The 14,279-nt window shown below is 49.8% G+C and overlaps 1 protein-coding gene across 6 annotated transcripts in view; it reads left to right on the forward strand.

The window, feature by feature from the left end:
• Positions 1–14,279, forward strand: part of ABCC9 (ATP binding cassette subfamily C member 9) — a 184,550-nt gene that overhangs the window by 68,084 nt on the left and 102,187 nt on the right. For all 6 annotated transcript variants that reach the window (XM_077267227.1, XM_077267228.1, XM_077267225.1 and 3 more), the window contains exons 12-14: positions 2,733–2,773; positions 2,914–3,056; positions 3,134–3,242. In XM_077267227.1, coding sequence (XP_077123342.1) covers positions 2,733–2,773; positions 2,914–3,056; positions 3,134–3,242 — 293 coding nt within the window. The remainder of the gene's footprint in view (positions 1–2,732; positions 2,774–2,913; positions 3,057–3,133; positions 3,243–14,279) is intronic.

Consider the following 14,279-nt stretch of genomic DNA (forward strand, 5'->3'; position numbering starts at 1 on the left):
TAGCGCGGGGTTCTTTAACACTGCCAACAATAGCGCGGGGTTCTTTAACACTGCCAACAATAGCGTGGGGTTCTGTAACACTGCCAACAATAGCGCGGGGTTCTTTAACACTGCCAACAATAGCGCGGGGTTCTTTAACACTGCCGACAATAGCGTGGGGTTCTGTAACGCTGACAACAATAGCGCAGAGTTCTGTAACTTCACAGAGTAACACACAGACCACCAGATCACCTCATGCAGCAGCGAGGGTCCTGATCACAAGAGTTTACATCTATGAGGAGATGGGGTCATGAGAGGTGAAAGATACAAAGTTCTTGCATTGTACGGTCCGGCCATCAGTATAATAAATAAGGTGCTCACATAATGCTGCATAACTGGCCAGTGTGTGCACAGAGCAGAGGACTGTGGAGGTGCATGGAGGGTGTGAACAGATGATAGAGGGTCCTTATTTTGAAGAAAATTCTGTTTGGACAAAACAAGGATAGTTAGATAGGCGAGGTGATAGGCCAGTCTGAAGAAATGCGTTTTTAGGTCACTCTTAGAACTGTGGATATTGGGGATTAGTTGAATTGTCCTGCGTAGTGTATTCCAGAGAGTTGTCGCAGTACGTGAGAAGTCTTGGAGACGAGAGTGGGAGGTTCGGATTATGGAGGATGTTACTCTTAGGTCAGCAGAACGGAGTGCACAGGAAGGGTGGTAGACTGAGATGAGGAGGAGATGTAGGATAGTGCAGCACTGTGGAGAGGACAGGTAGGTGGTAGACAGGTGAGGAGGATATGTAGGGTAGTGCAGCACTGTGGAGAGGACAAGTAGGATGGTAGACAGAGAGGAGGAGGAGATGTTGGGCAGTGCAGAACTGGAAAGGACAGGTAGGGTTTTAGACTGACATGAGAAGGAGATGTAGGGTGCTGCAGCACTGTGGAGAGGATGGGTAGAGTGGTAGACAGGAGGAGGAGAGGTTGGGTAGTGCAGCACTGTAGAGAGGGCAGGTAGGTGATAGACAGAGATAAGGAGGAGATGTAGAGCGATGTAGCACTGTGGAATGGATGGGAAGATGGTAGACAGTGATGAGGAGATGTAGGGTGGTGCAGCACTGTGGACAGGACAGGTAGGGTGGTACACAGTGAGGAGGAGAAGATGTAGGGTGCTGCAGGACTGTGGAGAGGATGGGAAGTTGGTAGACAGGTGAGGAGGAGATGTAGGGTACTGCAGCACTGTGGAGAGGACGGGTAGGGTGCTAAACAGAGGAGGAGGAGATGTAGGGTGGTGCAGCACTGTGGAGAAGACAAGTAGGGTGGTAGGCTGAGATGAAAAGGAAATGTAGGGTGGTGCAGCACTGTGGAGAGGATGGGAAGATGATAGACAGAGATGAGGAGGAGATGTAGGGTGGTGCAGCACTGTGGAGAGGACGGGAATGTTGTAGACTGAGATGAGGAGATGTAGGGCGGTGCAGCACTGTGGAGAGGATGGGAATGTGGTAGACTGAGATGAGCAGATGTAGGGCGGTTCAGCACTGTGGAGAGGACGGGAATGTTGTAGACTGAGATGAGGAGATGTAGGGCGGTGCAGCACTGTGGAGAGGATGGGAATGTGGTAGACTGAGATGAGCAGATGTAGGGCGGTGCAGCACTGTGGAGAGGACGGGAAGGTGGTAGACAGAGGTCAGGAGGACATGTAGGGTGGTGCAGCACTGTGGAGAGGACAGGAATGTGGTAGATTGAGATGTGGAGCAGATGTAAAGCTGTGCAGCACTGTGGAGAGGATGGGAATGTGGTAGACAGAGGTGAGGAGGAGATTTAGGGCATGCAGCACTGTGGAAAAGACAGGAATGTGGTAAACTGAGATAAGAAGATGTAGGGTAATGCAGCACTGTGGAGACGATGGGTTGGGTGGTACACCGAGGTGAGGAGGAGATGTAGGGTGGTGCAGCGTGCATATTCCTATAAGTTTGGAAAGTGGGGGTTCCTGAGTGGGATGACAGTCACTGACAGCATGAAAGATTGTGGTCAGAGAACATAGAGGGGAGCACTGAGCAGGGGCGGGAGAAGACCAGGTCCAGACTATTCCCATCTTTATGTGTAGGAGAGGTAGTAAGCTGTGAAAGAAGACAGCGAAGTTTAGAGATAAAAAGTGAACGGCGGATGGCGAGAGGGGATCACCAATGGGTGTAGTAAAGTCCCCCATGATGAGAGTGGGAATGTCACAATAGGAACTGTGGGAGCCAGGTGGCAAAGTGATCCAGGAACTGGCGGAAGTGGAGCGGAGGGCGATACACAACCGCCACTCACAGGGAGAAGGGCCCGTAGAGTATGACAGCATGGACCTCCAGAAAAGGGACGATAGCATGTGGGCCCACATGCTATAAGGCACAGTAACGTGACACATACAGCTAACTGCTATCCCCAACCTGTACCCTCCCTTTATCTGTACCTCCGGCTGTAATCTCTGTATATTACTCTGTATATATGTGTAGTATCTAGTGCGCCTTTTGGCAATTAAAATATCTATTAATTTTTGGCTGCTCTTTTATCTCGATTCCGAATTTTCCACATCAGTGAGTCTGGCTAGTACTTATATGCTACCTGGGGTTGTTTTCTGACCCGATTTAGGCTTGTTAATGGACTGGGCTTACGAGGAACTAACCTAACGAGGAACTGGTGGCCGTAGATGGTTTGGAGATGTGGGACTTGCAGTTCTCTGCCGCTAACCCTCTGTAATCTTGTGTCTTGCAGTCTTCATGAATGCAGCCATCCCCATAGCAGCTGTGCTGGCGGTAAGATCACACTTCCAATACATATGTGTACCTGTTGGGGACCCCTTTACCTCTGGTTCCTTCTATTGCCCTTCTCTCGGGGACCCGGCCCCCCGTCACCTCTGGGCTCTGACTTTAGTGGTCTTTTCTCTGGTCCTCAGACATTTGTGACGCACGAGTACGTGGAGAATGTGGCACTGACTCCGGCCAATGCCTTTGCATCCCTGTCGCTTTTCCACATCCTGGTGACGCCGCTCTTCCTGCTCTCCACCGTGGTCAGATTTGCCGTGAAGGCGCTCGTCAGGTGCGTTGTAAACCTTGTACGCGACGTCTCGCCCTACGCTCGCATCTGTGACCCCGTCTCGGCTTCTCTCTCTGCAGTGTCCAGAAGTTAAATGAGTTCTTCACGAGTGATGAAATCAGAGACGACAACGCAAGGAACGGAGAGTCCCCGGCCCTGCTGGACGCCTGCCGGAAGCATCCTGGCATCGTAGGTACCACGGCCCCCAGGGGCCATGTGTCTCTGGTGATGGGCGGACATGACGCATCAGTGCCAGCACACATTATTCACTAACATTCTGGAAGATACTGACACACTGGCCTGTAATGCCCTATTATTGCCCGGCCGCTCACATATGGGCCATGCTGTTATCATAGTCCCTGCTGCTGTCAGTGACTGGTCGCAGTGTTACAAAGCCTGTCCTGAACTAATACTGCTCACAGATGAGGGTGTGGTGAAATATGTGTGTGTATGTATATATATATATATATATATATATATATGTGTGTGTGTGTGCAGTGACCTTATGTATAGGTATTGTGTGACTAGGAACATCTGTCCTGAAAGCTGCATGTCTCACCCAGGTGTTAATATGTATTTTCCTGGGACAAGTACAATTCTGTCTCTAATCTCACCAGGGGGTCCTGCTAGAAGCAGAGAAGAAAGGTAACATTTGACACCTCCTAGCTCTTGGAAGAGATATGTTAATTACGGCCATATAGTATCTCTGTGAGAACGTTTACACAAAGGATCTCAAGAGAAAATAATATATTCATTGGGGTGCGCAGCCATGGTCCAATCAAAAACCAAGCAATTATGATATTAACTTGAGGGGCTGGCCAGACCAAAGTTATAAATTAGACCTGTATACAGAGAAATGTGTTCACATAATGGGGGCGGCCGAGCTGGTGTGATCCATTCATCCTACCCTCAGGGAGCAGAAAGCAAACTACCAGTTAGATGATTTCTGTAAGTTTTCTCCTGTTATTTTATACTGTTTTGCATAATTTGTATGTCTTTTTATTATCATATTTTTATACCTTTTCTTAATGTAAGCACTGAACCTTTTTGTATTAAAGCATAAAACTTTAAGAACCTTGAATGTTCTAAAAGAATCCATAGCCTAAGGTGTGTGAGCCTTATGAGTGGTAGACATTATTAGTGTTAATATTTCCGGGACTCACCGCCCGTGTGTTCGGTGAGTGGTGGCAGTGTGTATGAGCGGGTGTGTGGCCGGGGTCGGTGTGTGATTTATGCTCCCATTACAGCAAAGGACAGAGGTTGAATGCTGGACTGATAGGGGGGAGATAGATTAACCCTTGCAGGCACAACCCCAAGTCACGTGTGAGAGCGGGTACGTGACGAATAAGTGACACCACGGAGAAGGGATCCATGACAATTGATGGCAGAGCGGTGGGATAGAATTATTTCTATTAGAGCATTAGTGCATGGTTTAAGCAATTATTCCCTGTACTAAAGAATTGGTATCCTTGCGAGGAGTGCACCAGTTCTACAAGGTTCAACTCAGTGCTTACTTAGACATTCTTGCAAACAGTTTCCCCTCCCCGTTTTCCTTTTCTATCTTTTATTTGGCAAAGGCTGTTCATCGATATGGCAGCCCAGTACAAGAAGCTGAGCAAAGAGCGCTCTGACCGACCTCTGTGAGCAGAGAGGAATAGAGACGGCCAACAGATCCAGGGAGCGGCTGATACACGCCTTGGTCGAGCAGGACGTAGAGCAAAGTGCTGGAACATCTGGGCAAGGAGAGAGCCCACCTCAGAGAGACCCAGCAATGCCAGCTCTTACACCGGAGATACCTGGTGGAAATGCCAGTGCTGAGGAGCCTATGGACTGTACTTTACAAATGGACTTACAAAGGCTGGGAACAAGTGATCCCAATCTGCGCATGCAGCTTATTCTACAGCACCGACAGGCTGAGAGAGAGGCTGCAGAACGCCGGGAGGAGAGAGGCTGCAGAACGTCGGGACCGACAGGCTGAGAGAGAGGCTGCAGAATGTTGGGAGGAGAGAGCTTTCCAGCTTCAGATGGCTCAAATAAAGCGGGGTATCAGTCCTCAGCTAACCCCCTCCCAGGACATAAATCCGAGGAGACCATGTCTGGAAATCTTCCCTGTGATGGAGAAGGATACGGACTTAGATACTTTCCTGCGGGGATTTGAAAAAACCTGCAGGCAGAACCATCTACCCCGTGAGCAGTGGGCGCAGTATCTAACCCCAGAGTTGAGAGGAAAAGCCCTGGAAGTTTTTGCTGGCCTCCCACCAGAGCTAGATGGGAACTATGAGGCCATAAAAGAGGCCCTGATCAGGAAATACAACCTGACACCAGAAGTGTATCGGAGAAAGTTCTGGAACCTGCAATGTGGATCAACTGACAGCTATGCGGATGTTGTGAGCACCTTGAGGACCACGTTCCACCAATGGATCAGGGGACTTTCTGTTAACAGTTTTGAGGACTTAACGGATCTTATGGTCAAGGATCAATTTCTTCACATGTGCCCCACGGATGTACGACAATTTTTGTGTGATCGGGAGCCACAAACTGAGGATCAGGCTGCAAGGATTGCGGACTGCAGGATGCCTGAGGTGCGGAAGCCATCGGGATTCAGCTGGATGGAAGGTAAGCCAAACGGGGACCCTTCTCCCTCTGCCGGCCGATCACCAGTGCTGATGGTGATCACCTCGTACATCTTTCTCAGGTGTTGCAAAGGCTTAAAACTGCAGGTCTTACTGTTAAGCCAGGGAAGTGTCAGGTAGCCATGCGGGAAGTACAATACCTGGGACACTGGGTGGGGGGAGGACTGCTAAAACCTGAGCCAGGGAAGGTAGAAGCCATTACAGCCTGGGCCACCCCAGGAACCAAGAAGCAGGTATTGTCCTTCCTTGGTACTGCTGGCTACTATAGGAGGTTTGTACCAAACTACAGTGCTCTGGCCAAACTGTTAACTGATCTGACCAGGAGGAAGCTTCCCCAAATTGTCTCCTGGAGTCCTCAGGGTGAGGAATCATTTTCTGCCCTAAAGTCGGCATTGGTTAGTCCACCCATCCTTCAGGCCCCAGATTTCACTCGCAGGTTTGTAGTGCAGACAGATGCCAGCACCTATGGGCTAGGTGCAGTTCTCAGCCAGGTGAACCAACAAGGAGAGGAACACCCAATTCTGTACCTAAGCAGGAAACTCCTGCCCAGAGAAGTGGCTTATGCCACCATTGAAAAAGAATGTTTGGCAATTGTGTGGGCTCTGCAGAAGCTGCAACCATACCTCTATGGGCGCAACTTCACCGTGATCACAGATCATAACCCATTGAGTTGGCTCAACAGAGTAGTTGGGGACAATGGGAAATTGCTTAGATGGAGTTTGATACTTCAGCAATATGAATTCACAATTCAGGACAAGAAGGGAGTTGATCATGGCAATTGAAGCGATGGCCGGGGGACCACCACGGTGCAGGGAGACTACTGTACACAAGATGAGGTGCAAACAAAAAAGGGTAGATTTATTGGAAGGCAAGGACTGAAGTGGATGAGGAAGATGCAAACAGGGGTATGCAATGGCAAAAGATAATTTACAAGAGTTATATTCCTTAGCTTGTCCATAAAATAGCACGGTGCTCCAACTGTTACAGACTCAATATATGTCACACAAGTAAATGCAAACAATAAACAAAGATTGATGCTACTCTACGTATAACCTCCCTGGCCTTTACTAAGCAGGCCACACGGCTCCTGTGTACTGACTATTGAAGCCTACACTAGGCCCTGACATGTGCACAAAACAGGAACAAACTCACAGTGATGTTGGGGACCCAGATCCAGTCCCGGGGGGCCCCCAGCAGTCTACTACGGTGGTGCATACGGCTTTTTGTCAGCCTTGTGAAACGTGGTCTTCGCCTTGCTTCGAGGTCCTGGAGGTGCTCCTGGAAACTGTAAATCCCTTTCTCTGTATCTTTGTGGCTCCTCGAACTAACACAGGACAGCCACCCTCGCTTCACCCGGAAAAGTCTGTCAAATCTCACAAGTCCACTCCGTTACAGGCTTGGAGTCCTCTCTTGCAGCTATATCAGGACACAGTTCTCCTCTCTTGCAGCTATCAGCACAAAGTTCTCTCTGCATCAGCCTCAGGCTGTTCAGGCTCCACCCCTGCCATCTGCACAGTCCAGTTCATTCACACAGTCTATTGCTGGGGAGAAGCAGAACATTCCATCACACCAGACAAGGGGGTGCAGTCTCTTAAAGTAACAGCGTGTTCCTTAATGTCCATAACAGCACCACCCTCCTACACAATGCTGATGGCCTATCTCGCCAAAGTGGGGCGGAACCAGATGCGTGCTTGGGAGCTGACCTGTAAGTCAACCCCCACGCACGTTCATAAGGAGGGAGGTGTGGTGAAATATGTGTATATGTGTGAGTAGGAACATCTGTCCTGAAGGCTGCAGGTTCACACCCAGGTGTTAATATGTATTTTCCTGGGACAAGTAGAATTCTGTCTCCAATCTCAGCAAGGGGTCCTGCTGGAAGGTAAGAAGAAAGGTAACATTTGACACCTCCTAGCTCTTGGAAGGGAGATGTTAATTACGGCTTGATAGTATCTCTGTGAGAACGTTTACACAAAGGATCTCAAGAGAAAATAATATATTCATTGGGGTGCGCGGCCGTGGTCCAATCAAAAACCAAGCAATTATGATATTAACCTGAGGGGCTGGTCTAGAAACCTGACCTCCAGACCAAAGTTATAAATTAGATCTGTATACAGAGAAACGTGTTCACATAATGGGGGCAGCTGAGCTGGTGTGATCCAATCTACATTCATCCTACCCTCAGGGAGCAGAAAGCAGACTACTGTAAATTTTCTCCTGTTATTTTATACTGTTTTGCATAAGTTTTATGTCTTTTTTTATCATATTTTTATACCTTTTCTTACTGTAAGCACTGAACCTTTTTGTATTAAAGTATAAAACTTTAACAAGTTGAACCTTGAATGTTCTAAAAAGATCCATAGCCTAAGGTGTGTGAGCCTTATGAGTGGTAGACATTATTAGTATTAACATTTCTGGGACTCATCGCCCATGTATTCGGTGAGTGGTGGCAGCGTGTATGAGCGGGTGTGTGGCCTGGGTCGGTGTGTGATTTATTTATTTACAGCATAGCACAGAGGTTGAATGCTGGATTGAGAGTGGGGAGATAGATTAACCCTTGCAGGCACAACCCCAAGCCACGTGCTGAGAGCGGGCACGTGACGAATTAGTTACACCGCGGAGAAGGGATCCGTGACAGAGGGTTTGTTACACTGCGTGAAGTCTGGGCAATGTGAGGAAACAGGCTACAACCAGAGGGATACACTGTAACACACTCTCAGAGGTGGAGATCTCTGCGGTGTGTCTCACTGATACACTGTAACACACTCTCAGCAGTGGAGATCTCTGCGGTGTGTCTCACTGTTACACTGTAACACACTCTCAGCGGTGGAGATCTCTGCGGTGTGTGTCACTGATACACTGTAACACACTCTCAGCGGTGGAGATCTCTGCGGTGTGTCTCACTGATACACTGTAACACACTCTCAGCGGTGGAGATCTCTGCGGTGTGTGTCACTGATACACTGTAACACACTCTCAGCAGTGGAGATCTCTGCGGTGTGTCTCACTGATACACTGTAACACACTCTCAGAGGTGGAGATCTCTGCGGTGTGTCTCACTGATACACTGTAACACACTCTCAGCAGTGGAGATCTCTGCGGTGTGTCTCACTGATACACTGTAACACACTCTCAGCGGTGGAGATCTCTGCGGTGTGTCTCACTGATACACTGTAACACACTCTCAGCGGTGGAGATCTCTGCGGTGTGTCTCACTGTTACACTGTAACACACTCTCAGCGGTGGAGATCTCTGCGGTGTGTGTCACTGATACACTGTAACACACTCTCAGCAGTGGAGATCTCTGCGGTGTGTGTCACTGATACACTGTAACACACTCTCAGCGGTGGAGATCTCTGCGGTGTGTCTCACTGTTACACTGTAACACACTCTCAGCAGTGGAGATCTCTGCGGTGTGTCTCACTGTTACACTGTAACACACTCTCAGCGGTGGAGATCTCTGCGGTGTGTCTCACTGATACACTGTAACACACTCTCAGCGGTGGAGATCTCTGCGGTGTGTCTCACTGATACACTGTAACACACTCTCAGCGGTGGAGATCTCTGCGGTGTGTCTCACTGATACACTGTAACACACTCTCAGAGGTGGAGATCTCTGCCGTGTTTCTCACTGTTACACTGTAACACACTCTCAGAGGTGGAGATCTCTGCGGTGTGTCTCACTGATACACTGTAACACACTCTCAGCGGTGGAGATCTCTGCGGTGTGTCTCACTGATACACTGTAACACACTCTCAGCGGTGGAGATCTCTGCGGTGTGTCTCACTGATACACTGTAACACACTCTCAGCGGTGGAGATCTCTGCGGTGTGTCTCACTGATACACTGTAACACACTCTCAGCGGTGCGGTGGAGATCTCTGCGGTGTGTCTCACTGATACACTGTAACACACTCTCAGCGGTGGAGATCTCTGCGGTGTGTCTCACTGTTACACTGTAACACACTCTCAGCGGTGGAGATCTCTGCGGTGTGTCTCACTGTTACACTGTAACACACTCTCAGCAGTGGAGATCTCTGCGGTGTGTCTCACTGATACACTGTAACACACTCTCAGCGGTGGAGATCTCTGCGGTGTGTCTCACTGATACACTGTAACACACTCTCAGCGGTGGAGATCTCTGCGGTGTGTCTCACTGTTACACTGTAACACACTCTCAGCGGTGGAGATCTCTGCGGTGTGTCTCACTGTTACACTGTAACACACTCTCAGCAGTGGAGATCTCTGCGGTGTGTCTCACTGTTACACTGTAACACACTCTCAGCGGTGGAGATCTCTGCGGTGTGTCTCACTGATACACTGTAACACACTCTCAGCGGTGGAGATCTCTGCGGTGTGTCTCACTGATACACTGTAACACACTCTCAGCGGTGGAGATCTCTGCGGTGTGTCTCACTGATACACTGTAACACACTCTCAGCGGTGCGGTGGAGATCTCTGCGGTGTGTCTCACTGATACACTGTAACACACTCTCAGCGGTGGAGATCTCTGCGGTGTGTCTCACTGATACACTGTAACACACTCTCAGTGGTGGAGATCTCTGCGGTGTTTCTCACTGTTACACTGTAACACACTCTCAGCGGTGGAGATCTCTGCGGTGTGTCTCACTGATACACTGTAACACACTCTCAGTGGTGGAGATCTCTGCGGTGTGTCTCACTGTTACACTGTAACACACTCTCAGCGGTGGAGATCTCTGCGGTGTGTCTCACTGTTACACTGTAACACACTCTCAGCGGTGGAGATCTCTGCGGTGTGTCTCACTGTTACACTGTAACACACTCTCAGCGGTGGAGATCTCTGCGGTGTGTCTCACTGTTACACTGTAACACACTCTCAGCGGTGGAGATCTCTGCGGTGTGTCTCACTGATACACTGTAACACACTCTCAGCGGTGGAGATCTCTGCGGTGTGTCTCACTGTTACACTGTAACACACTCTCAGAGGTGGAGATCTCTGCGGTGTGTCTCACTGATACACTGTAACACACTCTCAGCGGTGGAGATCTCTGCGGTGTGTCTCACTGATACACTGTAACACACTCTCAGCGGTGGAGATCTCTGCGGTGTGTCTCACTGATACACTGTAACACACTCTCAGCGGTGGAGATCTCTGCGGTGTGTCTCACTGTTACACTGTAACACACTCTCAGCGGTGGAGATCTCTGCGGTGTGTCTCACTATTACACTGTAACACACTCTCAGCGGTGGAGATCTCTGCGGTGTGTCTCACTGATACACTGTAACACACTCTCAGCAGTGGAGATCTCTGCGGTGTTTCTCACTGATACACTGTAACACACTCTCAGCGGTGGAGATCTCTGCCGTGTGTCTCACTGATACACTGTAACACACTCTCAGCGGTGGAGATCTCTGCGGTGTTTCTCACTGATACACTGTAACACACTCTCAGCGGTGGAGATCTCTGCGGTGTGTCTCACTGATACACTGTAACACACTCTCAGCGGTGGAGATCTCTGCGGTGTGTCTCACTGTTACACTGTAACACACTCTCAGCGGTGGAGATCTCTGCGGTGTGTCTCACTATTACACTGTAACACACTCTCAGCGGTGGAGATCTCTGCGGTGTGTCTCACTGATACACTGTAACACACTCTCAGCGGTGGAGATCTCTGCGGTGTGTCTCACTGATACACTGTAACACACTCTCAGCGGTGGAGATCTCTGCGGTGTGTCTCACTGTTACACTGTAACACACTCTCTGCGGTGTGTCTCACTGATACACTGTAACACACTCTCAGCGGTGGAGATCTCTGCGGTGTGTCTCACTGATACACTGTAACACACTCTCAGCGGTGGAGATCTCTGCGGTGTGTCTCACTGATACACTGTAACACACTCTCAGCGGTGGAGATCTCTGCGGTGTGTCTCACTGATACACTGTAACACACTCTCAGCGGTGGAGATCTCTGCGGTGTGTCTCACTGATACACTGTAACACACTCTCAGCGGTGGAGATCTCTGTGGTGTGTCTCACTGATACACTGTAACACACTCTCAGCGGTGGAGATCTCTGCGGTGTGTCTCACTGATACACTGTAACACACTCTCAGCGGTGGAGATCTCTGCGGTGTGTCTCACTGATACACTGTAACACACTCTCAGCGGTGGAGATCTCTGCGGTGTGTCTCACTGTTACACTGTAACACACTCTCAGAGGTGGAGATCTTTGCGGTGTGTCTCACTGATACACTGTAACACACTCTCAGCGGTGGAGATCTCTGCGGTGTGTCTCACTGATACACTGTAACACACTCTCAGCGGTGGAGATCTCTGCGGTGTGTCTCACTGTTACACTGTAACACACTCTCAGCAGTGGAGATCTCTGCGGTGTGTCTCACTATTACACTGTAACACACTCTCAGCGGTGGAGATCTCTGCGGTGTGTCTCACTGATACACTGTAACACACTCTCAGCGGTGGAGATCTCTGCCGTGTTTCTCACTGATACACTGTAACACACTCTCAGCGGTGGAGATCTCTGCGGTGTTTCTCACTGTTACACTGTAACACACTCTCAGCGGTGGAGATCTCTGCGGTGTGTCTCACTGATACACTGTAACACACTCTCAGCGGTGGAGATCTCTGCGGTGTGTCACACTGTTACACTGTAACACACTCTCAGCGGTGGAGATCTCTGCGGTGTGTCTCACTGATACACTGTAACACACTCTCAGAGGTGGAGATCTCTGCGGTGTGTCTCACTGATACACTGTAACACACTCTCAGCGGTGGAGATCTCTGCGGTGTGTCTCACTGTTACACTGTAACACACTCTCAGCGGTGGAGATCTCTGCGGTGTGTCTCACTGTTACACTGTAACACACTCTCAGCGGTGGAGATCTCTGCGGTGTTTCTCACTGTTACACTGTAACACACTCTCAGCGGTGGAGATCTCTGCGGTGTTTCTCACTGTTACACTGTAACACACTCTCAGCGGTGGAGATCTCTGCGGTGTTTCTCACTGATACACTGTAACACACTCTCAGCGGTGGAGATCTCTGCGGTGTGTCTCACTGTTACACTGTAACACACTCTCAGCGGTGGAGATCTCTGCGGTGTGTCTCACTGTTACACTGTAACACACTCTCAGCGGTGGAGATCTCTGCGGTGTTTCTCACTGTTACACTGTAACACACTCTCAGCAGTGGAGATCTCTGCGGTGTGTCTCACTGTTACACTGTAACACACTCTCAGCAGTGGAGATCTCTGCGGTGTGTCTCACTGTTACACTGTAACACACTCTCAGCGGTGGAGATCTCTGCGGTGTTTCTCACTGTTACACTGTAACACACTCTCAGCGGTGGAGATCTCTGCGGTGTTTCTCACTGTTACACTGTAACACACTCTCAGCGGTGGAGATCTCTGCGGTGTTTCTCACTGATACACTGTAACACACTCTCAGCGGTGGAGATCTCTGCGGTGTGTCTCACTGTTACACTGTAACACACTCTCAGCGGTGGAGATCTCTGCGGTGTGTCTCACTGTTACACTGTAACACACTCTCAGCGGTGGAGATCTCTGCGGTGTTTCTCACTGTTACACTGTAACACACTCTCAGCAGTGGAGATCTCTGCGGTGTGTCTCACTGATACACTGTAACACACTCTCAGCGGTGGAGATCTCTGCGGTGTGTCTCACTGTTACACTGTAACACACTCTCAGCGGTGGAGATCTCTGCGGTGTTTCTCACTGTTACACTGTAACACACTCTCAGCAGTGGAGATCTCTGCGGTGTGTCTCACTGATACACTGTAACACACTCTCAGCGGTGGAGATCTCTGCGGTGTGTCTCACTGTTACACTGTAACACACTCTCAGCGGTGGAGATCTCTGCGGTGTGTCTCACTGATACACTGTAACACACTCTCAGCGGTGGAGATCTCTGCGGTGTGTCTCACTGATACACTGTAACACACTCTCAGCGGTGGAGATCTCTGCGGTGTGTCTCACTGATACACTGTAACACACTCTCAGCGGTGGAGATCTCTGCGGTGTGTGTCACTGATACACTGTAACACACTCTCAGCGGTGGAGATCTCTGCGGTGTGTCTCACTGATACACTGTAACACACGCTCAGCGGTGGAGATCTCTGCGGTGTGTCTCACTGATACACTGTAACACACTCTCAGCAGTGGAGATCTCTGCGGTGTGTCTCACTGATACACTGTAACACACTCTCAGCGGTGGAGATCTCTGCGGTGTGTCTCACTGTTACACTGTAACACACTCTCAGCGGTGGAGATCTCTGCGGTGTGTCTCACTGATACACTGTAACACACTCTCAGCGGTGGAGATCTCTGCGGTGTGTCTCACTGATACACTGTAACACACTCTCAGCGGTGGAGATCTCTGCGGTGTGTCTCACTGATACACTGTAACACACTCTCAGCGGTGGAGATCTCTGCGGTGTGTGTCACTGATACACTGTAACACACTCTCAGCGGTGGAGATCTCTGCGGTGTGTCTCACTGTTACACTGTAACACACTCTCAGCGGTGGAGATCTCTGCGGTGTGTCTCACTGATACACTGTAACACACTCTCAGCGGTG

Source organism: Ranitomeya variabilis, chromosome 5 (genome assembly GCF_051348905.1).
Source record: "Ranitomeya variabilis isolate aRanVar5 chromosome 5, aRanVar5.hap1, whole genome shotgun sequence".
NCBI lineage: Eukaryota > Metazoa > Chordata > Amphibia > Anura > Dendrobatidae > Ranitomeya > Ranitomeya variabilis.